We start from the raw sequence: 26,918 nt of genomic DNA, 5'->3' as shown, positions 1-26,918 counted from the left end.
GAGATCTGAGTACAGGGTGAAAATCTCAGATGATCACAGCACTGAAGACATGTCAGAGAGCTCAGGCGGACAATATTTTCTGTGTTTATGCTTGGAGATAAAAAAATAAAAAATAAAAATCCCCTTTGGGCAAATTCCATAAGGAACAGTTTCCCACTAGACTCAACCATCTATTTGTACTCATGATGGCCTCCATCATTCCTGCTACTCTCACCCCCATTTAGGCAAAACCCCGGGCTTCAGAACCGTTTGAGACTCAGTGTTACAGTAGCAGAAAGAGCCCACACTCATGAGTCAATGCTGCTGAGAAATGTAGGAGTGTCCATAGTGGCCTGGGGATATTTAAGACTGTAACCATGCTGGCTGGTCTCTTTGAGCCCTTTGTGTTCCCAGCTCAGCTCTGCTGACTGGGCAGAGAGCGGACACCTGTTTGGGGCCTTGACGTTCTCAGCACTGTGCTGTTAACTGGTTGCAGACACTGGCAGGTCGTCCAACAAGTTCAAGTTCAGGAAAGAAGAAACAAGAAGTGAGAGCTTATCTGAGCGCTTGAGTCTTGGCCATTTTTTCTTACATTGGTGCCATTGCTCCATGACTAAAGTAGCTGGCTCCTCCAAGTTATTCTGCTCTCTTTTTCCATTTGTTTTAAGACTAAAATGTACCAAGTGCTGATTTTTGGCTTGGATCTAAATCTACCTGGACTGTAAATAAGTCTTTTAAGAAGTAGCCAAAATAATTTCAGAGGTTGGATACTTTAAGGTAAGCAGTTTCTTAAGAAAAAAAAACTTCAGCAAAATATTATAGAGCATTCAGTGCCTCCTGAAAGTATTCATACTCCTTGAACCTTTCCACTTTGTTTCACATTTTACCAGCAAACTACTTATATTTTATTGGTATTGTAAATGATAGACCAACACAAAGCAGATCAGAATATTTCTAAATAAAATTCAGGTCAAACGTCTTCAGGTTGAGAGAGAGAAAATTTGGGTTAGAAAAAGAGAACATGAGCAAAACGCCAACCCTGCATGTCACCCTGAAATCTTCACCCCCTGTCAGTGAAACATGGTGGCAGCAACAAGATGTGGGGCTCATTTATTTAGCAGAGATGTGGAACAAGACCAGAATGGATGAAAAGATAAGCAAAGCTGAAATAGCAGTGAAAGCGGTGGTATAGCGGTGAAAGGACAATGATTGTACACATGCAGCCAGTGTGACTGAGGGTAAGTGGTTCTCCACAGAACAATGGTGAAATATTCCAGTTGCTAGATGTGCAAAGCTGGCAACCTTTCCCAATGTACTATAGACATGAATTGAAGATGATGAGCGAAATGGTAAATAGTCTGCATGGTAAAGGCAGGTAAAGTGGTTAAGTGGTCAAGAACACAATGACTTAGAAGGATGGAGCAAGGGTTCAAACCAGCAAATCACCTGTCAACCTGCTTCCAAACATGAAATTAACACAATGTTAAATGTTTTAAATGCCAGTGAAGAAGGATGACTGCTAGCTTTACAAATTAAAATTCTGTCATATATGAACTATACATTTCTATGCAAAAATACCATAGTTGTCTCATCATCCAATCTTTTCTGTAAAGTAGAAAATGATTGAAATGAGGCACCAGATTCCACTGTGAAAATGTTTTTTGCCAAGAATGTAACAAATCATCTGAGGGGAAAACCCTGAAAAAAAGGCTCAGACGAAGATAACCTCAATCCAGACTTCTGCAGGGGAGTGAAAACTGTAGCAAACAGTAAAGAAAAAAAAAGTTGAGTAAAAAAAGTTATAGTTTCCTGTTCTATTTAATAGTTGTGAAGCAAATTTCATCTACACCCTATCTTGTAATCAACTTAGATCAACTGACTCCCATCTAGTTCCCTCGCAAAACACCAGACCCACTTGTCATTAAGTGGGTTCACCACTTTCCACCTCATTTTAATGCAGAGTGCAACAAGAAGCTCAGCATCCTGTCAGCAGAGAGAGAGTTGAGGATCCAAAGCAGAATGGAGGCTGGACTTAAGGAAGTCAGACATTCAGCGCCTGCCAACATCTCCGACCTCGCGGGAGCTCCTCTTTTCCAGCTCTTCCCCCTGTCATCAGCATCAATACAGAGATGCTCTTCTCCCTTTAGCTGATGTAAGCCAAGAATCTTTTTTGGCTTCCTCTCTTGATATAATACCACACACAGACAATGGAACAGGAAATCTGCTAGAAGTAGTTTGTATTTACTGGAAAGAATGTCTCACTTGGCACAAGTGTTTATATGCTAGACTGCTTTTTTTAATTTTTCCTTTAAGCTCTTCATACCTGGTGTATTAAGTTGAAGTATTACCGAAAATCCCTCAACAGCAAGATACCAGACTTTGTTTTTAATAATGACTGGCCGGCGTAGGCAGACATCTGTACAGTTCTCACCCAGCTGTGGAAATGATGCAGGCCGACAATCCGAAGTGCTTAAGTACAAGGCAACTGAACTACTCTTGTTACCTCTCAGCCAAAGTGCTTCTTTAATTCTGAACATGGTTGGAAGTTTTTATGGGGGAAGAACTCCAAATTAAAACAAATCCCTGGTGCTGCTGACTTTCCATTTCTTCAATATTGGAAAGGTTGTGTGGTGTTTGCTTTTACATCACGCTGTGATTACTATATCAATTGTGATAAACACAATTCCCTTACTTTTCTTTCTTTACATTAAGTATTGGGATGAAAGAGACTGGATGTTCATATAACTCCGATATATTATAATGCTGCATTTTTACATGTGTTCTTTGAAGTTTTTTCCAAACTAGAGTAATGTTGGAGGCAAGCCTTGTACTACAGAATGAGTGAGTAAGGGATCCTTCACTTGAAATGAAATACAGGGATCAAAAAGGATGAAATCTGATGGGGACAGATGTCTGTTCCAGTGCCATTTACAGATTAATGGAGTTTGGCTACAGATGTGGCAGAGAGCCGAGCTTGCTTATATGTGCATGTGATGATGCCAACTGTGGGCATCAGATTCCTCTTATGAGATTTGACTGGGGCAGAGATCCCGTTCTAAAATACTGCCAGGTGCTAAGGAGGTTTTGGGTTCCATTTCTCATCAAGCTGAATCCTTTTGGCATACACAGCCAGGAATGTACAACTTGTCACAGTTTCAAAACTGCAGCTAACAAACCTTCAGCTCACTTTTACACCTCCATTTGGTAGTTGTGACTATAATCTGACTCGGATCTCTGTTTCATTCTACTTGGTAGAACTCTCTTTCTGCAGCAGTTATAGTTTCACCAGTTTGCTACAAATAGAAACTATGTTTTTTTTCTATTCAACTTATGCAAAATTGCTCAAGTAACTGGAAACAAAGTCTCTATGAACAATTTATATATCTTGCCCTAAATCTTCAGCTAGCTTTAGGTCTGGACTTTGACTGGGCCATTTTAACAAGTTAACATGCATTGATCTAAACCATCCATTGTAGCGGCGGCTAAATATTTAACATCCTACCAACTCATCAGTTCTTTGAAACTTCTCAGTGGGTTTTGTCCAGAATAGTCTTGTATTTAGCTCCACCTATCTTCCCATTAACTTCAAAACACATCCTCACCACATGGTGCTTTAACCACCAACACCAGTGGATTACTGAGTTCACCCCGATGTGCAGTGTTAATTTCTGCCACTCACTGGCCAGTGGAACAAAATGTTCAATTGTGGTCTCATCTTACCAAAGCACCTTCCTCCATAAGTTTGTTGTGTCATCTAAATGTGTTTAGTAAACCTTAAAAAGGAAACCTGTATGATCTGGTATAGTGTTTTCAAAACTAAACTTGCTTTTAACTTCTCCCCAAAATTATCCTTGACCTGCTTGCTGTGTTCTTTGATCTTCATGATGCCATTCGCTTGTCAACAAACCTCTGATGTCTTCATAAAGCAACTCTCTTTGACTGCATATAGGGATTAAGTTATGAACAGATGACAGTAATTTTTACTAATCCCAGAACAACATTCATTAGTAAACATGCCATTTGTTAAAGGATTTTTAAAAAAAATACACTGGAGCTTTTAGTTGTGATGCATTAAATAAAAAGAAAAAGAAAAACTTTTTTTTTTCAGCATTTGACTTGCCAATCACTAGGCAAGTCAAAAGGAGAAAGTAAAGATTTTAGAGTGATTAATCAGTTAATTAGTACCATCTTCATCAGTAATGGTGCTTTCAGTGACTTGCAATTAAATTCTGGTACACAATACATTTTATTAAATTACACAAATTATTCAACTATGGTTTGTAATCCTGCAGACAAATATGTGCTTTCAGGTGAGATATGCAGATAAAGCCGCACCAAGTTCACTCAGCTGTGCAAAGTGCACAAAACAGCTGGGCAGTGGTCAGAATAACCACAGCATATGATCCAGAAAATCATTGCACTTTATCCATGGTCATTTTGCAGGATGACAGATGAGATGAAAAGTTCAACTCTAACATTTACTAATGCAATGAATCGTACTTATAGGATTCATATACAATGCAAAACAGTTTGGAAACAACGTTTTGCGTTTAGAAGGAGAAACAGTAGGTAAAACCTAAACTCTAGGTAACGCATCAATGACAGTCCAGATGGCTAAACTGAGGAAAAAGGATGTGTACAGGGTATAGAAAATGGAAACCCTCCTATATAATTACTAGTCATAAGGCCCCTGCTGAGCAAGCATGTCGACCCTAAGTGGCCACAGCAAAGGCAAATAAAGGGTCAGCTCCAGTAAAGGGTATATTTAGTCTGCCGATGGTGAGCTTTTTAAAAACAACACACCCTTGCACTGAGTCACATGGCTCTGGAGGATCTGAAAAACTTCCCTATAAACATGAAGGCAAGTGAAGTTAGCTAACTAGAAGATTACTGTGTGGTGTTCCCCGTCAAAGCACTGAATGCGGCTCTGTAGTCCAGTATAAAAACATAATCACCAGGCTCCCTCTCTTTTAATTAAAGGAGGAAAAAAGTGGGGAAATTTTACTACAAACATCTGCAGAGACAGGTTTAGGAAATACCCTAGAAGAAGAAACTTCTGAAATATGAAAATTGTTTTTCTGTAATTTGATACCACACACAAAGACATGAGGGTAAGCATTCCCTGAAGACATCTGGCTGTATTTTTTTTTGTTTTGGCATTATGCATGTATTAATATGCATATTGGTGTATAAAGGTTGTAGATTTTAGTTACAAAGTTGCAGAAAAATGCATTTTTGATATAGTGAAGCTCAAATGCAACACATTTGGGTTTTTGCAACCCAAAATTAAAATCAGGGGATGCATGGTAGTCACCACTCTAAAAAAATAATGGCCCTTTTAATTTACGCCTTTTCTTTAAGGCTACTGCAATGCTGGACTGGAAGCATGTAATGTCAGACTATTTTCAGAAGCTGTGAGAGTCCAGCTGAAGGTCTTGTGGTCCCAAACCAGGAAACAGTAGACACAATAAATAGCAGCGGCCATCTGCAGGTGACTTCATCTTCCACAAAGCAGCATACAGCACCTTGCATCTCTCTTGTACTTTTTCCACATTTGCTAACACAGACGTTATCTATGAGAATCAAAATCTAGATTGATATTCCTGCCCAGTCTTCATTGCAAAATTACTCAAATTGATGTACAGATGCTTTTTTTGTTTTTTTAGGTCTTGCAACAAATTTTGATCTTTACGCTATTCTAACAAATATTCTATTCTGATAGTAGCTCTGGATGTATTTAATGGGTTTATGTGCTGCAGGACGGTGAACCACTGACCCGGTCTCAGGACAATCCTAGAAGAAAAGCTGTTAAACTGTGAAACCCTTGGCCAGTGTTCCTTTGAGCTTCTGAAGAAGCTACAGCATGACACTGCTGTTCAGAAGCTGTGAATACTTTTTGAAACTGCTTTATATCTGGATTTGAAATTGAATATCACATGTTGGACATCTTTGTTAATTTTTTAAGCAATCCTTTTGTTTTTGCTTTTGGCTTAGTGGTAAATAAATACAATTGGTCTTCGTATGACAGTCACAAGGTTTTCCCACCAGTCTAGGAGCCTTTAATGAATCCGTAGCAATTCCTTCAAGCCTGCTATATTTTTCCAGACCCTTTCTGCTTTTCAACAGGACTCCTTTCTCTCCTCTAGGCGCTGATTTCATGGTGGTAATTTTGGCCGGCAGAGACACAAACCTCCTTTAGTTGGCTGTGTGAAAACTCACCCATCACCCACAGGCTGCTTCAACTCTAACAGCGTGTCCTCCTGAACTTGGCAATCAAGCACACAACACACTAATTTCCCCGTTCCTTTTCTTCACACCACAAAGGGATAAACAATACAAAGCCTAAAACTTTGAACACCTATCATGGTGGTTTCTCGTGATCTGGCCAACAGATTTGGGTCAAGCATTCTTTTTCTGCACAACACAGTGAGTACAGTTTACTGTTACAAAGAGAGATTAACAATTCATTCCTTAAAAGCTGGGTCATTCACTTCCTAGGGAAGTAGGTGAAGTCTCAACTTTTAGCTAGCTAATGTAGCCATACCTATTTTCATAGATCAAGCAATATTAAGCAAAAAAAAAAAATGATAAGGGGCAATTTGTGAACATTTCACCTGTACTAACCAGTCTTTTGTTAACTTCAGGAAATAGACAAGAAAAAACATTCCTTATCAGGGTAATTTGTAAAAGGTCATTAATAACCTGTTCTGGATGGATAAGAAATAGGCACAGTGAAGTTTTCACAAATAATTTTCTTCTATGCCCTTAAGGAAGGGGAATACATGTCAGATTTTCTTTCAAGAGTTCTTTTGTTGCGTTTCCATTTTTTAGGGGTAAAATCTCCAATTTGTTCTCCTGCTTCATAAACTTAACTCTGTTCTGATTGGAATACTTTAATTGCTACTGTGGTGTGCTGTCTTCTCTGCTTTTGACACGTCTCTCCAACATAGATAGCTATTTGCTGCCAAGAGCAAAACCAGAACTGTGGCTAAGCACAGATGCAGGCAGGGCAGAGGCCAGCCGCCCACAGGAACGCACCTTCACAGCTCTTTTACTTTGATCATTTTAAGACTTGGCAAACAAGCTGAGGACAAATCTCCGGCTCATTTAATCCACCAAATAATATGTGCAACCTAAAATACAATTTTTAAAGGTGTGCAGTCAAAAATAGGCAGCAATTTTTGATAATTAGTCAAGCAAAATTAGCTGGTTGGTCAACATTAAGCATCAATTCTTTTGCAGGTTATGCGAAAAGCGCAGTAGATTTATAAACATGCTGGATGCGAGTCACATGAAGTCTCCAACATCAGATCTACACTTGCCTAATGAGAGAAGCCACTGCTTCAATCAACCTCATTTTAAGTCCCAAGTACACAGTTGTTAGAAAAAAATGAAATTCTTCATGTCAAGTTTAAGAAACCCTGAAAAATAAAAAACTATAAAGAATTTCCAGTGAGCTGCCACATTTAAGAAAAAGCTGTATTTGCAATAAAAAAACCTGAAGTCTATGCAACTTTGTTTCATTTACCAGAAAACTGGGTTAAGCTTAAACGTATGCAGGGAAAAGTGGGTTGCACAAGGAAAAAAAAAAGCACCTTAAGCAGACACCACAAGGAAATGCCGAGGGAAACACCAGAGAAAAAAAAGTTGTGGAGGAAAAAAAATTCATTCTCAGAATATTTCCACAGTTATATAACTGCATGTATTCTCGGAGAGTTAGTCAAGCTTCACTTTGTAACTTTTATAGACAGGTTTATTTTTTGTCATCAAAATATTTTTTCTCAAGGCTATACATTATTTATTTAGTAGTAGCAGCATTATTTATAAACTGTATTTTTATGAAATGAATCAAAGTTTTATGTTTTTAAAAAAACAAGATTGTCTGGGGTTTTTTTTTTGCATTTTATGCTCTCCAGAAGCTCCGTTGCATCATAAAAAGGTTTCTCGTCTTCACAAAAACCTTTTAAGGCTCTTAAATGATTGATTGTTTTACATTTCAGTGTGCAGTTTAAAAGCCAACAGAAGTGCAGACTGATGCCTTTGGATGAAACGTGCATCCTGTTACACCTTCAATTGTTCCACAACAGAAAAACATCCAACATGTGTTTAAAGTCTCCTCTCATGATCAAATGGAGCTGAGCAACATCCTGTATTGATTGTTTAACACAATGAAATGACAACTGTCTTTAACCTCCTGCTGACTTGTTTCTTTGAAAGCGTAAAACCACACCCATGGCATGTTGTTTTTCATGTTTTCAATTTATATCTATATTGTGTCCAATAATCGGGTTACTTAATGTAAAGTTACCTTAAGGGTGAAGAAAGTACATGCAGTAATTTTATAAATATGCTCTTAAGCCTATATAATAAAATATATTAACTATTTTTTCTTACTGCAGCCATATCCTTAGCACTTTGGCATTTAGAGAAAAGCTTTAGAGCTCTAGAGTTACAGTTGCTAAACTATGAGTAATTGCTGTGTAGAGCAGTCACTCAGGAAAATAAAAGCAGAGCCAAAGAACAATGTTTGCAGTCCAAAACACCAGTGCAAGGCAGCCAAGAAAGCCTTTCATTAAAAACACCATCAGGTACACAGAAAGAAAAAAATATTTGAGCAAATAAAGGAATCATCAAGTTAAAGTGGAGAAAATATCAAAAGCAAGAACGAGTAGCTTCAGGAATTATTGGTGGAAAAGCACAAAGGTTACAAAAAAAATAAAAAAAATAAAATCCCAGCTAAGTTGCCCAGGTGTGGTCATGCAGAAAAAAGTTAAGAATAAAAGAAAACAAGCAAAACGTCAAGACAGGTACAAGTGGGGGTTGGCTGAGCAGGCAACACTCGTTTTAAAGCTTGCGGGCTTCAAAGCAAATCAGTATCGGTCTGCACAGCAAACATGGAGTGAGCGAGGAAGAGAGGAGGTAGAGGAGTAGAGTTTCTGACCTGTGGCTCCTAAAAGATGCGTCGCTCTTCCTCTGGGGTAATTATAATATCCTCAGGCTAGGGAGGGCGAGAAGACACACAGATCAGACAAGACAGATATGTGATGTGTCACTGTGCGCATGCCTAAAAGGGGAAGAAGGTTAGAGGTGTGAGGTTAGTCTGTCAGGACATAGTTAACAGTTAGTTAACCCAACACCATGTGATGCTTCATTAAGATGTTGACATATTTACCCCTTAAAAACTAGTCAGGTTTACTTAAGTTCACACAAGTGCTTTAGATAATGGAAAAGGGACATTTCCTGTTGATGAAAGTTTACATTTTCACACTATAAAATTTTCTTAAAAAACAAACATACAAGGAAATTTGATCTAATTCATTATTGGCTTTAGATTCAAAACATTTTTTCAAAAATAAGTTGTGCTGGAGATTTTAGTTTAACAGTAACAATAAATAAAGTTACCTTTAAAATTAATCACAGTGACATCTAGACCCAACAGTAGACTTAAACTTCAATAAAATCAATCTGGTTGTGTGTGCTGTTTTTGTCTCCTGCAAACTTTGCTTTAATTCTACTTCTTTTTTCTATCTAATCATAAGAAATCATAGTGAGACAGAGAACATCATGAAACAGGAAGAGCAGGTTTCCTGGAAAAAAAAGAGGAAGTAAGTTTCCAGCTTGCAGATTTATAAAAATAGTTGAAACTATTCCTTATTTCAAAGCATGAACGTTTTAAAGAATGAAATCTAAACATTTTGAGTAATTGGATAAGACCCAAAGTAAAATACTTATATTAATATTGGTGTACTTATAATAATACTTACACTTGTGGGAACACTTACAAGTAAAACAAGTAACTGTAACTTTGGTATCAAATAATTAGAATCATGGATTATTCTTGGTTTCTTTTCAGAAAACATCTGCAATAACTCACATTAAGATTATAATAAGAGTAACTAATAAGTTATGATTATCATAAAATTATAAATGAATGCTAAATCAGAGAAGCTAAAGAAGTTATAAATGTGATTTTGACATTGAACTTGTTGTGTTGGAGGTAGATGGTAGGTGAAAGGTTAGGGGAAAAAGGGGAACCAACAGGAGAGCAGAGATGACCAATGCCTTACTTGGAAACAGATTGTTGAACAACTTAGACTTTTCAAACAAAAGGTTGTGCAGGCAACGGACGTAGGAGGACCATTGAGCAACCCTGAGACATTAGCACAGACATCAAGACATAATGTCTCTAAGACAAAGATGGATATAAGATCATCTATCCAAGAACTCAACCAATGAAACAAGCACAGCAACAGTGCTAGCCAATGCAAACTCACCAAAAGGGTGAATAAACCCGCCGCAAGACAAGAAACTGAGGAACGCTGCACACATGAGGAAGTCACCCCAAGACCCGAGACCTGCCGCTCTCACCTCAAAGTTCTTTGATGGTTGTAAAATAGCTATGATGTTTGATTCTGGGGAGGAAAAGGTGGAAAATATTTTATAGGTCGCTTTTAGCCCAAAACTATATGTAAAACAACATCCTTGGGACTCGCCCGAGTCATTAAAACCAACCTGGTTCAGTAACAAGTGCAAGTTGTAATATAGAGAAAGAGCGACCGTTAACAGGTGTGCTCTGTGAAACTAGTTGGCTGCAGGCTGCTCAGTCTGGCTAATTCACAGGAGGAAGAAGGGTGGGGCATCTGGATGGAGGCCGTCAGAAACCAGGCGAGTCTTTCTCGACACCAGCTTAAACAGAGTTTACTTCAGTTCTGGACAGGGTAAATCCCAGCAGATTTAGGAAACTCAATTCACCCATTAGACGGAGAGCTGGTAGCACATCTCCCCTCTCAGAAGAGGAAGTAGAGAATGAGAAGTAGCGAGAGAAGGGGGGGAGGTGCAGCAACAACAAAGTGAAAAGCGGCTGCAATGTCCTCTCAAAGGGACATCTCACCTCAATTTTGAGGCTGTTATTCCAGTCAAATTTGTATTTATTTCACTTTTTGATTTGGACAATACTTTTAAGTAATATCAAATAATTATTTCCAAAAAATCTTGCAGATCCAGTCATAAAAGTTCTCAGAAGATGCTGATCTAACATGGAAACAAGTGACCAATCTGAAGCCAATGAAGCAATAACTGATTGCAAGGGTTTTTCAAAGTGTTGTGCATCACTAGTGACATTTAAAGGACTGAATGCTTCCAGAGAAATTTGCAGTCAGCTAGACGGTACTAACACTTGTGTGCATGGAAACAAGATTTTTTTTGCCCTCAGAAATCCTCTTGCTATTGTGACAGATGGCTGGGTCTCTATTCAGAACAGTTTCCAGTCTGTTCATTTAGACTGCTTCCCTGAGCAAAATGAAAACCGCTACACCAAAGCCGAAAACATTCTTCCAGCAGGTCAGCTTTTATTCCCCACAGTCCTCCATGAAAAAATAATGCCTGGACTTTTTCCACCAAAACTATGTACAGAATCAATTCATTATCAACCTGCAGTGAGACCTTGTATTATGATTACCAAGACAATTCAAACCCAACCAAAACGTGTCACAAGAGCCGACAGGCTCACAACTGAAATCAGGTCAGCTAAATCAACCCAAATATGCAGAATCATCTGTATTAGCCAGTTTCCCTACTTTGGTGCATAAAAGAATAATCAGATTATGTTAAGCAGGGATAAATCACAAAAAACAGCTACCAACACTGGCATTTTTACTGACCCCATCTATAAATACTTGGATGTGCTCCCAGGTTTACAGTTCAAAACTGTTTACTAAGAGTAATTTCCTATGTTTAATGAAGCAGGAAACATTGGTTAGAACTGATTGCAGTTCAATATAGAGTTCAAACAAAAATGATAACATATTTTGCACTGCATTTCCAGTGGATGGTTGAACTTAAAGCTGGGAATGACACCGGTTTGTATGGAAGATAAACAATGAACAGACAATGAGAATAACCTGTGCCAGTGGGTCATTTAGAAGTATGTCAATCTATAAAATTAATAAAAACACTGCAGAACATAGTATTTGAAAGAAAGAAAGACACACTCAAATAAAAATGTATTATTGCAGCTGCTAAAACTTTCAGCAATGCTGCCAAATCTGATTTCAGACTCGGAGTTGGTGAGTTTTCAGTCAACTTTTAAAAAGTCAGATTTGACAATCCAGTTGGAAACTTCAATTGGACACATGGAACGGGAAAAAATAAAACTTTCTCCTTTTAGAATAATTTTATTTCCAATCATTTTTATAAGAATCTTATCAATATAGGAACTTCAACACTATCTCAGTGGAGTCCAGTATCAATATGACTTTACCAGTTATCTATGTCAACTCACCCTACATTCACATAATCATGGAAGAACCAATAGAAACATGTTTATGACAAGCACAAATATACAATATACGCAATCATCACACAACATCTCCGAACAGCATCTACAGAGCAGTAGGAGAAGCTGACAGATGCATAAGATTGATGTGCCTCAGGTCAAAGAGTGCATCCCCCTCGACATCTTCAGGAAGCACTTTGAACTAGATTTCCCTGGCTCCCACAAAACTGTGTGACAGCTGATGTAAAGTTTTTACAATGCAGCCACGAATCCTAATGACACCACGCCTTCATATGTCTCAATTCAGGATGTCCTATGGAGGGGAAGTGCGGGTGCGAGACGAGTAGCGCCCTGCAAACACCGCCCTTAGTGACACGGCGGTCCACAGGGGTGAGACAGAGGAAATGGAGATGTCACAAGTCTATAGTTTTTAATTGATGAGTGGAGATGAATGACAGCCGGGAAAAGAAGGTCTTTTGAAAACTTCTCAAACCAGAACAACGACGGCTACAGTTGCACTTCAGGACCCTAACAGATTGGAAGTGCAAACTAAACACTTCAATGCAATAGATTTAAAACTATGTGTTCCCAAGAAAAACAGAGCTTTTTAGAGGTTTGCGCTTCTAAAAAGCTCTAAATGGGTTACGTTGTTCTGAGACCGATGTGAACTCACACACAGAGAACCTTGGCTGATACAAAAAAGGCAAAGCAGACATTAAAACAGAGTAGGCAGCTGGGAAGTGCTCCCATATCTCTATGACAGTTTGTTATTTTAGCCCTCTCAGAGAAATACACACCCTGAGCAGCCTTCCTTGCTGTGGAACTATAAACATCCCAAGTCTCTGACAAGGCCGTCAGTAAACACCAGCACAGGTGGACGAGGGAAGTGAGACTCAAAGAGCAGAAGACACAAAACAAACAAGCTTTGATACAAAAGTCTCTCAGCACACAAAGAAAAGAAATATATAAACAGACAAGCAAACAAAGAATTCTCCTTTGTGAAAAAGTTTTAAAGATATATAACAACAAACATGATAGCATAGTTTTTAGATTTACGTAGCACTGAATTTTATTCATTATAATTTTAATTCTATGATTGCTCTCTTGAGATAAATTGGAAATAACATTAACAATGCAGTTTTACGCTTTATTATAAAGAGCCTGGTTTAGTAATTAATCTTGTAAAATTAAATACTTCTATAATCCTACGTGTAAATCTTGTTTAAAACCAACAACAACAAAAGGACAAATAAGTTAATTACAGTTAATAAAAATTTAGGATGAGTGGACACACAAGGCTGTGTCTTTAACAAGATTATCTAGGGCTTGAGATTAAACATCAGGAATGCTCATCTGCAGGCTCTGTGGAGTACATCTGGCTTTAGAAACCTGCCTCCTCATCGCATCCAGGAACAGCAGGAGCCCAGACTTTAATGTGGATTTCCAGTTTAATCACAATGTAAAATAGCAAATCTGTCATGCTTATAAAGGTACTCAGTTTTAAACTACACTCCATTACAGTAATTGTGTTCTTTTAGCAGAACTTCACAATTCTATAAACTTTGGAAAGTTTCAAAAGGAATTTCTGGGATAAACAAAATGTGGAATATAATAATAATAACCAGAAATAATGCAAAGAAATGACTGAAAATAGATCTGTGTTGTTCCTTAAACGTCTCATAATTAAAGAAAATTAAGACCACGGCCCCTACATGCACTATACATTTTTTCAAAAGTTTTGGGCATCTATATTTGACTTATTCTATTGTAGTTTAATTGCAAATGTGTGATGGATACTGTCATATGGCAAAACAAAATATTTGTTTGGATTGGATACAGCTAATTTAAATTAACCCCAGTTTCGATGTAATTGCATATTTTCTACATTTTCCCGCTTTTTCCTCCCATGGAAAGTCTTTAGGAGTCAAATGAGATAAAAAATCATTAGAGACGCACTATTCCACTTGTTAGACATGTCCACATGTTAGCTTGTATCTGGGAATACCAAGTGGAATTTACATTTCTCATGGAACGTCCACTGATATCCCACAAAGTGTAAATGTTTGCTAATGACTGAGGCAGAGGGAGAAAGAAAGGCTGAGGGTCATGCGAGTCTGTGTGTTGAAGAGAAAATAAGTAGCAATCTTCTTCTGCCTTTGTACAAATCCTGAGTAGTCCCACGTTGAGGGGGGCTTTGTTCTCGGTCGCTGTTGGGGGGCAGCGTCCTCCAACTTTTCCCCTGGCTTCCTTTTAGCACAACATTTATCATTCTACTCACTCAAACAATCCTTCTAGCACACAATAACAACACCCCCTCCACAAGAGGCACCATCTTTTGGTTGCTTGGATACTTTTGATCCAGCAAAGAAAGTTGTCAACATTGTCATCTCTTACTTAAAAAGCATCACAGATCCCATAATTGCATCAGTTTTATGCATCTGGTTTTAAAATTACACTCTCTGCAAAGATCATTTTCTTTGTTGTGCTGCGTTTTTTTTTTTTTTTTCAGGATTAATCCCCTTCTGGGGAGATGTTGCATTCTTCTGCTCAAAGAGATGTGGTGTATCTTATGCTGACATAATTGGATGCAGAGAAGGCACCCTGAGGCTTGTTTCATAGAAAAGCCGACTAACCAACCCACCGCCCTTTTTATCCTTCCCCTCTCAAAGGGGTGAACAGGTGCATTAGCAATAAGTGGGTAGATGATGGACGGTGTGTAAGTGCACTCAAATACTGTCTTCTTACCTATTTTCACATGAAACAATATGTACTAATGACATAAACCTTCTGCGAACACTAAAACTGTTATTTCGCTTAACTGGGAAAAGCAAAGTCTTTGTTTTGCTTGGATTCACCCCTTTCAGCTGACCGGCCTGCACCACTTATTCCGCTTATTATGAATGCTGACGTCAGATTATTTTGCTTACTGCACTCCAATTCTTCTTGGTCTACAGGCCAAAGTCAGGAACACTGGTCTGAGATACAAAGAGGCAGAGCTTACAAAAGAAACAAAAAAAAAAGGAGACAGAGAGCAGAAAGAGATTTGATCCAAAAGAACATAGATAAAGAGGTGAGCCACAAAAAGAGAGAATGCAGAGAAGTTTTAGGAGGAAGAGTTGGGATGAAAAAGCCTCAAAACCCAGTAGCTGTGTTATTTTGTCAGGAAAATAAAGAGCAGCTAAACGCAGCAGCAACATACCAACACAGTGAACAGGAATGCAAATCAGCCCTGATGCAAATGTCATATGTCTTCAGGGGCAACACAAGACTGTCTTTATACCAGCCCCCCGACCACAACAACACACTTCTCTCTGTGCAAAGTGCACCCTGCTTCACATTCAACATGGGGAAACAATGAGAAGAGCAACCACAGACTGCATCCTCCTCGTCCTTTATATTCAAACAAGCATTCAGTTAAAAAAAAAAAAGGTATGAAACTCAAAAACTTCACAGAAGAGACAAACTTACTTGTCGGTCATAGCGTCGGCTAGCGAATACTGATTCATTAAATCTTCTTTGCACTTTTCTTCACACAGTTGGAAACAGGTGAGTGAGGCTCAGCTCCAACGCAGCAACCTAGATCTGTAAAACAGACAAACGTTTAGATTACACTATGAAATATTACATACAAATAAGATTAAATTGTTATAAATGTCTATAGCATCAAAAACCCAATAACTGTTAAATATGCCTCATAATTCATAATTCACAAAATTTGATCCTGGGTTATGAGTAAGGATGCTCTAATCAAGATTTTTCCTCCTTCAGTTTTCTTTTTTAGCTATCTAAAAGAAAAATAATTCACAAAATTTGATTTTTCAAAAGAAAACATTTTTCCTGTTCCAGAAATGTATTTAAAACAAGAAAATACAGATGCAGATTGATTGCCTTTGAGCTTATAGACAATAACTGTTACAGCTTAAAAAATATTTATTATAGCATTCAATTACTAGATTAGTAATCTACATGTTTGCCCTCTGCAGTAAGATTAATAACTGGTGATGCAACAAGACAAAATGGCTAATGATCAGAATTCACACATTTTTCATTTATTTTTTTAGCCTGATTGGTTAGTTGGCACCTAAACATGCAGATTTCTTTTCTTAAAAGCATAATAGCTGAGTGATTAGTTTGTACTTTTAAAACACTCTTTACTGTGGAAGTCTGTACTGAGTGATAAAGACTTGGCTCCTTTTAGAGGCATTTAAAAAACTGAATTTTGAAGAAGATCAAAGTAGTTAAAAAAAATATATATATATATATATAAAAATAAATATATATATATATATAAAATTTTCTGCATAATTTTTGCAGAAAATTTTGCAGACATTTTCTGCAAAATAAAGTGGGATTTTATCCTTCTGAACTTTCAACCCATCTGACACAGAACTTGCTGGATACAGAAATGTTTATTTTAGCTGTGCTAATCAGAAAACAAGATGAAGACGAATCAAAACATTGCCTTTGGAATCCTTATGCCTTTGCTTCAATGCAGAACTGTGTCACTCTCTCCAATTGTATGGCATCATATCTTGTATTTAATTGTTCACATGTGGGAATCTCCTCAAAGCTATAGTAAATTACTGACTTGTTTAACAACATAACAATAGGAGATTATTTTTATCTCTGCTCAATAATAAGAAGGATTTCGCAGTTGTTAGGGCTGCAACATACTGAATCACAGTTGCAATCGCAGTATTAATGATGCGATATTTGGTAGGGTATCATACTTCAAGTTCAATATTGTGCATCACAATAATATATAGCCAGCTGGATGGTCTCCAATTGCCCTTAGTTCCCATACTACGCTTATATTTTTGTCATATGATGGAAAAGAATGAAAAGGATCTGGAAAATGGTTAATTTAATCACAGTATTCAGTGACAGATTCACTGAATGTTCTTAAAGGAATCTGCTAATACACTGACTCCCCTCCCAAACTTAGGTTATTTTACTTTCAGTAGCTGGAGGGTTGTTTAACTATGTGTGTATTTGTGCGTGGGTGTGCATGTGAGGGGGGCGGAGTGTGGAGACGACAGTATGAGAAAGAAAACAGAAGGAAAAGGTCACTGTCCGAGTCTCTACTTTGCAGACATGCATCACTTCTTTCACAAATCAGACGTGCAAAGCTGGGGGTTGCTCCGAGGCTTACTGGGGACACCGTCACCATAGTTACTGGAGCAGCCCACCAGCCAGCTAGCTTCCACAAATAGAGCACACCAAGAAATCCACCAGCTAGCAAGAAGACTTTGTATAGCCTATAGTTACAGATGTGGACTGCTTTACAGGATTCTGAGAGTTTAATCATGGTCTGGCATCAATTACCACTAGTCAATAACCTCTATTTTACTGAATGGAAATTCCCTTATATGAAGGAATTTATATTGCTTTGTATTATATTTAACTGACTGATCTTACCCTGCTTAACTGGAATATGTACAAACTCCAAACCTGCTATTAGCTCCTTATTTTATCTGCCTTTAAAAGCTTACAGCAGTAGCATATAGATTTAATAGATTAGACAATACAATGTGTTGACAGACTGACCAACCAGTGCAGGATTTAGGGACTTAAGCTGATAAATTTTAAATAGCAATTCACAACAAGCCCAGATAAGACGAGGTGACCAGACAAGTGAAAGCAGGGTCTCGACCCCACCCAAAGCCAGACGGGTCAAGCAGCAGCAGCAGCCAGTATTTGTCTTCAGGGTATGCATTTCACTCTCACAATTCCTACCCACTTGACTAAAACGCACAGATTAAAAGCATTTGTCAACGATTCTTCTCTTTTTTTGCTCATTAGCACATCCGTCTTCCGGACTGTCAAGCATTAGCTGTGCATTTCCAAGTAATTACAGCAATCAATTTAGAGGTAATTTCCTCTGGCAATTCAGCACCAACGGAAATGTAATTAATAAGGAAAGATGCAGGAATCAGAAGTCTCTCAAAGCACAAAAGAATAAACTAATACAACAAATCTAGATTAACAAGATGTAGATTTTTTTAACTGACAATTGCCACAGCAATTTTATTATTGCTGTAGCAATAATAAAAGCATGTCTCGTTTTTATGCTGGAAAAATTAAATGCTGCATGCAAGAAAAACTTTGAATACTGAATGCAGCACATGTGAAGCTGCAAAAAACTTAATGTGGTTAAAAGAATAAACTAGCTCTTGTGAACACTGTAGAAAAAGTGGTTTCCCCTATGCGTGAGCTGAAACAGTGAGATGCTTACAGCTTGCTCTTTGAGGTAAAGAAATGGGACACTTGCACCCAGCGCTCACAAACAAGTCTCTCAGTATTCAGGTTGACCTCGGCAACTTGTGGAACGGAAGATGATGGTTGGACTTCACCCTCTAGAATAAGGCATGTTAAAAAAAATTAGGTATACAAAGAGAAAAATTACCAGGGCTTTGACTTTCTGTACCTTTCCTCTGAAAAACACCACGGTGCACTTCCCATCGCCACCTTCCAAAAACCTGCAACCTAACACTAAATTATTCACTTGTCATATGAAATTTGGATAAAAATAGCATGCACCATGCTGCGCAGATCCCACACTGCACAAAGCAAATCTAAAAGCCACGGCATCCATCCATATTCTGCAGAGAAAAATAAGGTGTCAACACTGCCGTCAGTCATAACGTTCAACCGTGTCGACAAGGAATGTGCTTGGGCTGAATCTTACCATTTGGTCAATGAAAACATCTTGCAAAATGAGGAAAACCAGCTCTTGGCTTGCACAAAAAAATAACATAATCAAAACATATGAGCACCTTCTCCCTTTAGTCGCCAGTAAATCTTCTCTCAGGTTCTCCCTCTAACACTTCCTCATCTCAATCTGCCTTCAGCGTCATAAATCCACGATGCTACACATGGCTGAGAGATAGAATATGCCTTCCAGATGCATTTTATTTAAGCGCGTGCCATCTGAGAGTGTGACCAAAGCAAGGAAAGCTTTCCGATCCCCATGTCACGGCTCGGCATCGGAGAGCGACGGCACACGGATCACGCCTCTGGAAAGGCGCACAATTGACGAGGAGGAGGGGGAGGGGGAAATTGGGGTACCGGGGCAAGAAGGAGGAGGGGGAGGGGGCTGAGGTTAGGGTCTCGTGTCTGTGGGAGTGTGGCCATTGTTGAGGGGACATATTGGTCTCTCCTACGACAGAGTGAAAAGGGACAGCAGGTTGAGGCTGTGCTTTCGCTTGATAAACCTTTGCAACCCTTTACTACACATGAAAATGGTAACTGCAAAGACTCTTCGCATCCCCAGTTTTGTGATGCGCACACCATCTTCCTTATGTGCAAATTCAACTAGCAGCATCAACAGGAAAATAAAGAAGAGAACTGGAAATGTGTTTCCCCAACATTCCCCTTATGCAAATTATCTTCAAACATTTAACAGAAAAGTCCAACAGAAAAACACCTCCACTGGTTAGCTGTGATAACGACGTGCTCCAATAACAACAGAATGTACTGTATGTAGACTGTGCTCCCCACCTCCCCATCCATTCCCTTCCAGCTCTCTGCTCTCAGCAACACAACACTGGGAACCTTTTCAAAACATCCAAGTATGCTGTCAGCGGCCCTGCAGCAACAGATCGGGGAGCTTACTGCACTCTCAGCAGTATCACTCTAAAGCTGTGCAGTCTAACATCTTGGGAATGTTCACAGGTTTCCTGGAGTTTTTAGTAATCTGATTACTGCATGCATCTTCTAGCAATTTGCACACTGGTTTGGGTCTATGAAAGATAAGGAATGCTCTTCACTTTTACTGGGGCATGACGCACATCTTGGATGATAAATAGAGATGAAACCAATGTTGTTTTAAGACCATTGTCAAGTATTACTATGCCAATTGCATACAGTACAGACCAAACGTTTGGACACACCTTTCTAATTCAATGGGTTTTCTTTATTTTCATGACTATTTATAAGGCAAGAAATCCCACTTATTAACCTGACAGGGCACACCTATGAAGTGAAAACCATTTCAGGTGACTACCTCTTGCTCGTCAAGAAAATGCAGAGTGTGTGCAAAGCAGTAATCACAGCAAAAGGTTGCTACTTTGAAGAAACTAGAATATAAAGGGTATTTTCAGTTGTTTTACACTTTTTTGTTCAGTGCATATTTCCACATGTATTATTCATAGTTTTGATGCCTTCAGTGTGAATCTACAATGTCAATAGTCACGAAAATAAAGGAAACTCATTTAATTAAAAGGTGTGTCCAAACCTTTGGTCTGTACTGTATATATATATATATATATAAATAACAGAAACAGCAAATAAAAGGAATTGTAGTGTCTCTGTAAACCAAATTATCCTTCAAAACAAAAAAAAGAGGAGGTGCGAGGGGCTAGATGAGACCAATGCACCAGTAAGATTAATAACTGGACATTAATAAATGCACCTAGACGCACATTTTACTGTACACGCCCTTTCCAAGGCAAAATATAGTAGTAACAGCTTCAGCAGGGACAAGAAAGTTGATCAGGACAAGAAGTTTTAAAATCCATGAATCATTTAACTTCCTCTTAATAATCACAAGCAAGTAATGTTCTTTCATTTAGTACCAAACGACCAAAAAAGCTAAACATCCAGCATTTACCTTCTTTTTAAAACCCACACTAAATTGTGAAGCAGTTTTGCTGAGATATCTTTGGAATGCGCTATGTATTGCCAGTTAACTCAAAGTGCCTTCACATGCCACATGTCTGCAGCTGATATGCAGCCAGATGTTGCTGTCTTTGCCAGTGTGAGATTACTCCAGCCTGAGGGTGCTGGGGTACAGTGAATGGGTGTGGCAGGGGAGGTCTGTGGCTTTGAAATGGAGGTGGGGGTTTGCCCAAAAAGTCTCAAATCTAGCACACTTTTCACATCAAAGCAGCACTGGCTGACATTGTCTTGATCCTGGATGCCTCCAGGATCAAGATAATCAAACTCTCCCCATTTGTTCCTTAACCTGACATCTAAAAGAAAAACATCACTGTGTATATGAGCTCTTTCATCCTATATGAAACCTATATGAGAAGAAAGAAAATCTGCTATTAACTATTCTATGCATCTCCGTCACAGATGGCACCTTCTAAACTGATGGCTACAATAGCAGATCAAGATCAGGTGAATTACAGGCAATTCACCCAGTCCTGCGACTGGAAAACAACTAAAAGGAATGCTTGTGGCATGCATGAATAGCGTTCACCATCAAACCCATTAGGGGTCCAAAAATCTCTCAGAGCTGGCATGCAAAGAGCCGTGACATCTCTACACCAAAGGCCTTTTTAGATTGGCAAATTGCATTTGGAACCTGAACGTGGTATGTGCTCTCAACTTGAGCTGGATCTTCTCCAGTCAGGGCAGATTTTAATGCACCCAGTTTGTAAAGAGTGAAAATCTGACAAACAGCCAGAGCTTGGCCTGAGACTTAAAGCAGGCATCCAAGCAAATAAATGCTCACATAAAAAAAACGAAAAAACAAAGAAGTCATTTGTGCACAAAGTTCAGATCTAAAAGAAGGCTTTCAGTGAGACAGCCTGCAATCTGTATTCATTTCAAATTGATTACTGATTAAATGAGAGCTATGGAGATACAGTAGGTCACTCTGTGTGTGATTTCATGCAGACTGTTCTGAGTTAATTCCATACACTTGAATTTTATGGGTTTAATATACTTCTATGTATACGAAGTTTTTCTCCAACAGTACTCAAACAAATCTAGAAGAAATGCATTAAAATTAAACTTTTCATATGTAACGAATCCACCCATTGAAAAAAACAGGTCAAGTGACAGTTCAGCTAAAACCATGCCAAATTCAGTTACACTGAGCACTTTCTGTACATGTGAAAGCAACGGTCTGAGAAAAAAAAAGAGCTGTTTACAATTCTAAATGATTAAAATCTGCTTAACCAACAAAATCCATACACAACTGGCTATCATCAGAACAGAAAATCTGAAACCTGCCAAAACAGCAAGAAGCTTACAACATAAACTCTAGCCTGAGGGGGAAGTTTAAGTGACAGATAGAAACGCCTGAACCGCTCATCGGCATGCAGCCCAGGGTTTAATGATTTGTCTGCTGCTGGTGAATGATCACACAGCAATATCCTGTTCTGGCTGGCTCTTCGAACCCCCCCGCCCGCCGCTCCCCGCCTTAGGGTCCGCCTGACACAACTCTGGCTCGCTCAACTGCCAGCCAGCCCGTCAGATTGACAAGATCCAGGTTTCTGCCCCTACGTCTGACGTGACCCAGCTGAGGACCTGTGGAATCAGGGCCAATGAGGCAGAAGAATTAGTTATTGAGCTCAAAAGGGAGGGGCATGTCAGCGCCGATGGATTCTGGTGAAACCATGAGTGAAGATGACAGCGAGGCGGGGCAGTAAATGGCACCAACAACAAACATGGGGGAACAAAGATTTAGAAGAAACAACCGCTGTATTTAAGGGAGAAATCATCATATCTGTCATGTTCAAATGTTCATAATCAGTCATGAGATGTAAAATAAACCAGTATTGTACTATACAGGAGGTGCTTTAAAGCTCTAGAGAGGAGCTTTTAACCGTTTGAGACATTTTACTAGCTTTTGAGAGAGTATGAAAGCAAAAGTAATGTAAAATCTGCAAATTACAAAATCATAAAATAGTCCAAGTGCCTGGTAAAAGTTTTTGACACTCCAGATTGCATTTTTGTCACACACAATGTTTCTGACAAAGATCATTTGACTGGTATAAAACTGTTTTCCAAATATTCCACTTATTACGGGCAAATAAATTATTCATACCAAGGTAGCCCAATGTGAGAAAGTTATTGTCCTCATCATGAAATCATGACTTGTGACAAACTCATTTCCTAAAATTAAATTTTAAAAGCTGTACCCATGTCTGATGAAGATTGGTAAGGTTGGCATTTTGCAGAAAAATACAAAGGCATAAAAAAGTTAAACTAAATTAAAGACTAGCATTATAATAAAAACAATACTTGAATCTAAATAAATGAATCATTGCATTTAAATGCATCTAGCCCTAATGACGTTCACCATTTTGGCATATAAAACAAAGAAAACAAATATCGAGTGCACATTTTCTGAGGATAATCAGAATTTCTACTGGATTTACACCTACTGCCTTTAACCACGATAATATGTAGAAAATTCTCTCTTACTGGTTATCATCCTGATGAAGGAATAAAACTGAATCAGACATAATTTGAATCAGGACATCAGATGGCAAAGAAAGCCAGAAATTTGGCAAAAAATCCTGGTCAAGACAAATCAATCAACATAGTTTCTGTAATAATATGCTTCATTTTACAATCAAAACAGAACTATTATGACAGCTTGTGTTTCACTGTAAAAATGCCAAAAGGAAGCAGAAGAATAAGTACAATGTTACACACCAACCAAAACAAAGAGCAAGTGATGAGACTGAAAGCAGCTCAATAAACTATTACTACTCAGACTAGATAAGCGTCCAGGTGAGACGTTTACAGTTATACCCACAAATATGCTCCAGTCTTACTGAGATACAATTTAAAAGTTGGAAATAAACAGACTGAGACACAACAGTGTGCTTTTCATGCATTTCTTTACGTGATGGTATCTGAGACGCCATCCTAGCCCTTCAAATAAACTATGGTTATGTTGCTGGGCTTCAGCGCTGTCAGTAAATGGGCTTTTGTTATTGCAATGAAAGAGCACCCTTGATTTATGCATGCCAAGGGTACGAACCCCTGAATGACCTCTGGGTGGCAGAGTGGCATTTTAAAGGTGGAGGAGAAGTTTAATCTTTAAATGGGTGTTTTATTCTGACGTTATTTGCGTTTCAAGGGGAGTGACCACAAAAAGCGCTCTTTTAACATATTATTTTCGTTACAAATTATTGTATTGTTGTTGTTGTTTTAACCACGGGAAATTAGTGGTAAAAGTTTACGCAAAACAAGAAACATAATATAAATAAAGTGCTATTTTTTTTCTCTCTCTTTGAGCCTCTGTTGGAAGTTTGGGCGAGACCGCAACAAGTGCAGCTGAGAACTCCGCGGCAGCACGATGCAGTGCGATAAATGGGCAATTTCTGAAAGAAAACTGCGCTACTTTCCCAAACTACACCTTCATAGACGTAAGCGTCTTCGGTACGGCACAAGAAACTGGCACTTACTGTGTGGAAGGCGTCCCTTTTTTTTATTGGTGAAGACAAAATGCGGCAGCAGCTTGGCAAAAATAAAACTTTGGTTCGTCGCTGTCTCTCAACTCAGCAGCATGGCGGCGGCAGCGTCTGGGGCCACAGACTGAATTCAAAACTCTCCGGGCTGTGATATGAACAGGCCGGCGGGGGGGGAGGGCGCAGGAGGAGACGGTGTGACGCTGCTGCTGGGAAACAAACAAAAATGTACTTCACTTAAACATTACCCTGGATTGTGCATACAAAATACCGACATTGTTTAACTTGAACTGAAAACGCTGCATTTAACTGCGAAAACTATCTCTAAAAACAAACCAAAACAACTCCCGAGTGACCTGCTGCTGATAAATGTCATTTACTGGAATAAAAATCTTACCTTAAATGAATCAACAATTCACTTAATATGAGCAATTAGTACCTGGTGAGTACAAATTGACCTGCACCCAAGAGAAGCAGGTCACACCAGAACATCCTGTCAATCAAGCAGCAGCTGCCAAACCTCAAAAGGACTGTCAATAGGACACAAGTCCCTAGACCAGCTCTATGGTGAAGTTTCCAGTCTTCCAGGACATCATTGTTTTAAATGTTTGAAAGAATAAACAAAAAGAAAATGGTTTGATAGATGCCATTTTTGTAAAACTAAACAAAAAAAAAAAGAAAAGAAAACAAACAAATATGTGTCCTCTGGTTATTTGAATTATCTTGACTGCAACTTCTATTCTTCTCCTCAGGTGGTTTCACAACCATTCACACCTTGAAATATGAAACTGAAACACGTAAGTCTCATTAGCAAACATCTCACAAGTAATGACGCAAACACCTAAAAGGATGGAGAGAGGTGAACAGGGGTCAAATTGTGTGATTACCCAATGATTGCTCAATGATATATGAGGCCAGGATTCCTTACACAAGATCTGAAGTGAAGAAACTTTTTGAATGTCACTAGAAACATCTCAGACGAAAAAGAAGTCCAGCTGCCTCTTGCTTAAACACTTAAAATCGCTGGATTAGAAGTAAATCTTCAGTCAACTGAACTGTACAAGCTGCAAGTTCTAACCAGCATTATTGCCCATACTGCAGAATTTATCTCACACTTCACTAGCTACATTAAATGTAGAGCAGATCTGAGAATGGGATGGAACTACCTGAAATTTCTACGCCATCGGCTCTCTGGTACTACAGAGTAAGTACAAAGTAAGAGGCATGCTACCTCTGCCTGCTCAGTTCAGCTGAGTAGCATGTAGTTAGTTTAAAAATGCCAAATAAATAAATAAATGAACTCACCAGTTACAGACCAAGCTACCTTAATTATCAACATTATTGGCAATATTGACATCAGCGTTGACTTTAGAATAAAAACATGATGGCAGTCTTCTTTCATTCAGATAAAATGCAGTACTGTAATAAGAGCAATATGTGCTAAATGTGTCTATGTGTAGAGCAGTTTACTCATGAGAGCAGATAAAGGAGAGTAAACATTAGCAACATTATTGTGGAATTTTTGTATTCCCCTAAAAATGTTTCTTTTTTGCATACAAGCCTAAAATGTTTGATATCTTCTCACTTGAGTGAAGCTGATCTCTGCGGCTCCTCCAGGTAGCACTCTGGTTGATTTATTATGGCTCTCATGGTCCAGCCTGTCACTACAGGTGGACAGCTGTGCCTTGGTAGGTTTGCGATTGTGTCATACTCTCACTACAGGATGATTGGCTGAGCATGTCTGGTGTTGCCCTTGGTTTAAACATTGTTGACTGGTTTTATTAGATTTTATTTAAGGGTGACAGCGTAAAGGGGGATGAATGCAAATGCATATTACACTTTTTATTATTTCCCTTGTGAAAGCATCTTCGACAACATGCAACATTTTCCTTCTGCTTCACCAACACGATCACATGAAGTAGAATAAATAAAGTTTGTGGCTTTAACGTAAACGAGTGAAAAAGATCAAGGAGTACAAATACATTTTTATTAGAGAAGCGGGAAATTTAGATCTGTGGGGCTTTCTAAAGTTGTCTATTCACTTCCTCATAATTTGCATTTTATCTGCTATTCTACATGGGCGCCACAGCTGCAGACCTGATGTATAATTACTTACTGTCTACAACTGTCTACAACTGTCTACAAAGCACTCTGTAGGTAGCGCGATTGAGTTTAAAAGGTCACGGTGCAGGGTCAAAGGTTACAAAACGTTTTCCTAAAGGACAAGTGAGGCAAAACATAGAGGAAAAAAAAAAAAAAACAGACGGACTCTTGTTTCGTTCTGGAGGCCAAAAGAGGAGGGGGGAGAGAGGTTATCCACAGCACTGAGTGCAATACAATACCATCTTTGAGTAAAAGTCAGATTACTGCTGGTAGAGGACACAACAGTATCATAGTCTACCTCTGGGGCTGCTTTGTGGGTTCGCGGGACAACCTGTCCAGTCTTAGCTGAGTTAACTTTTTTCTGGTCTTAGACAGAGCAAATAAATAGGCCGTACTCTTAAATGTGC

General features: G+C 38.7%; 1 protein-coding gene across 4 annotated transcripts in view; it reads right to left on the bottom strand.

Moving 5' to 3' along the window:
- The window catches only part of sema4d (sema domain, immunoglobulin domain (Ig), transmembrane domain (TM) and short cytoplasmic domain, (semaphorin) 4D), a 46,539-nt gene extending 21,983 nt beyond the window's left edge, over window positions 1-24,556 (bottom strand). Inside the window, exons 1-3 of one of the 4 annotated variants that reach the window (XM_032569279.1) lie at window positions 24,406-24,555; window positions 15,722-15,835; window positions 8,921-8,977 (exon numbers count right to left, since the gene is read on the bottom strand). Coding sequence is in view for 3 of the 4 variants with exons in the window: in XM_032569280.1 (XP_032425171.1) it covers window positions 15,722-15,759 (38 nt within the window). In the remaining variant the exon portion in view is untranslated. Of the gene's footprint in view, window positions 1-8,920; window positions 8,978-15,721; window positions 15,836-18,941; window positions 19,257-24,405 lie in introns of those variants that run through there. The other 3 variants (XM_032569280.1, XM_032569277.1, XM_032569278.1) reach the window with 3 other exon arrangements.
- Window positions 24,557-26,918: the final 2,362 nt, after the last annotated feature.

This window comes from Xiphophorus hellerii, chromosome 8 (genome assembly GCF_003331165.1).
Source record: "Xiphophorus hellerii strain 12219 chromosome 8, Xiphophorus_hellerii-4.1, whole genome shotgun sequence".
In the NCBI taxonomy this organism is placed as follows: Eukaryota; Metazoa; Chordata; class Actinopteri; order Cyprinodontiformes; family Poeciliidae; genus Xiphophorus; species Xiphophorus hellerii.
Note: the sequence above shows the minus strand (reverse complement) of the source record. Positions and strands in the feature narration are given on the sequence as shown.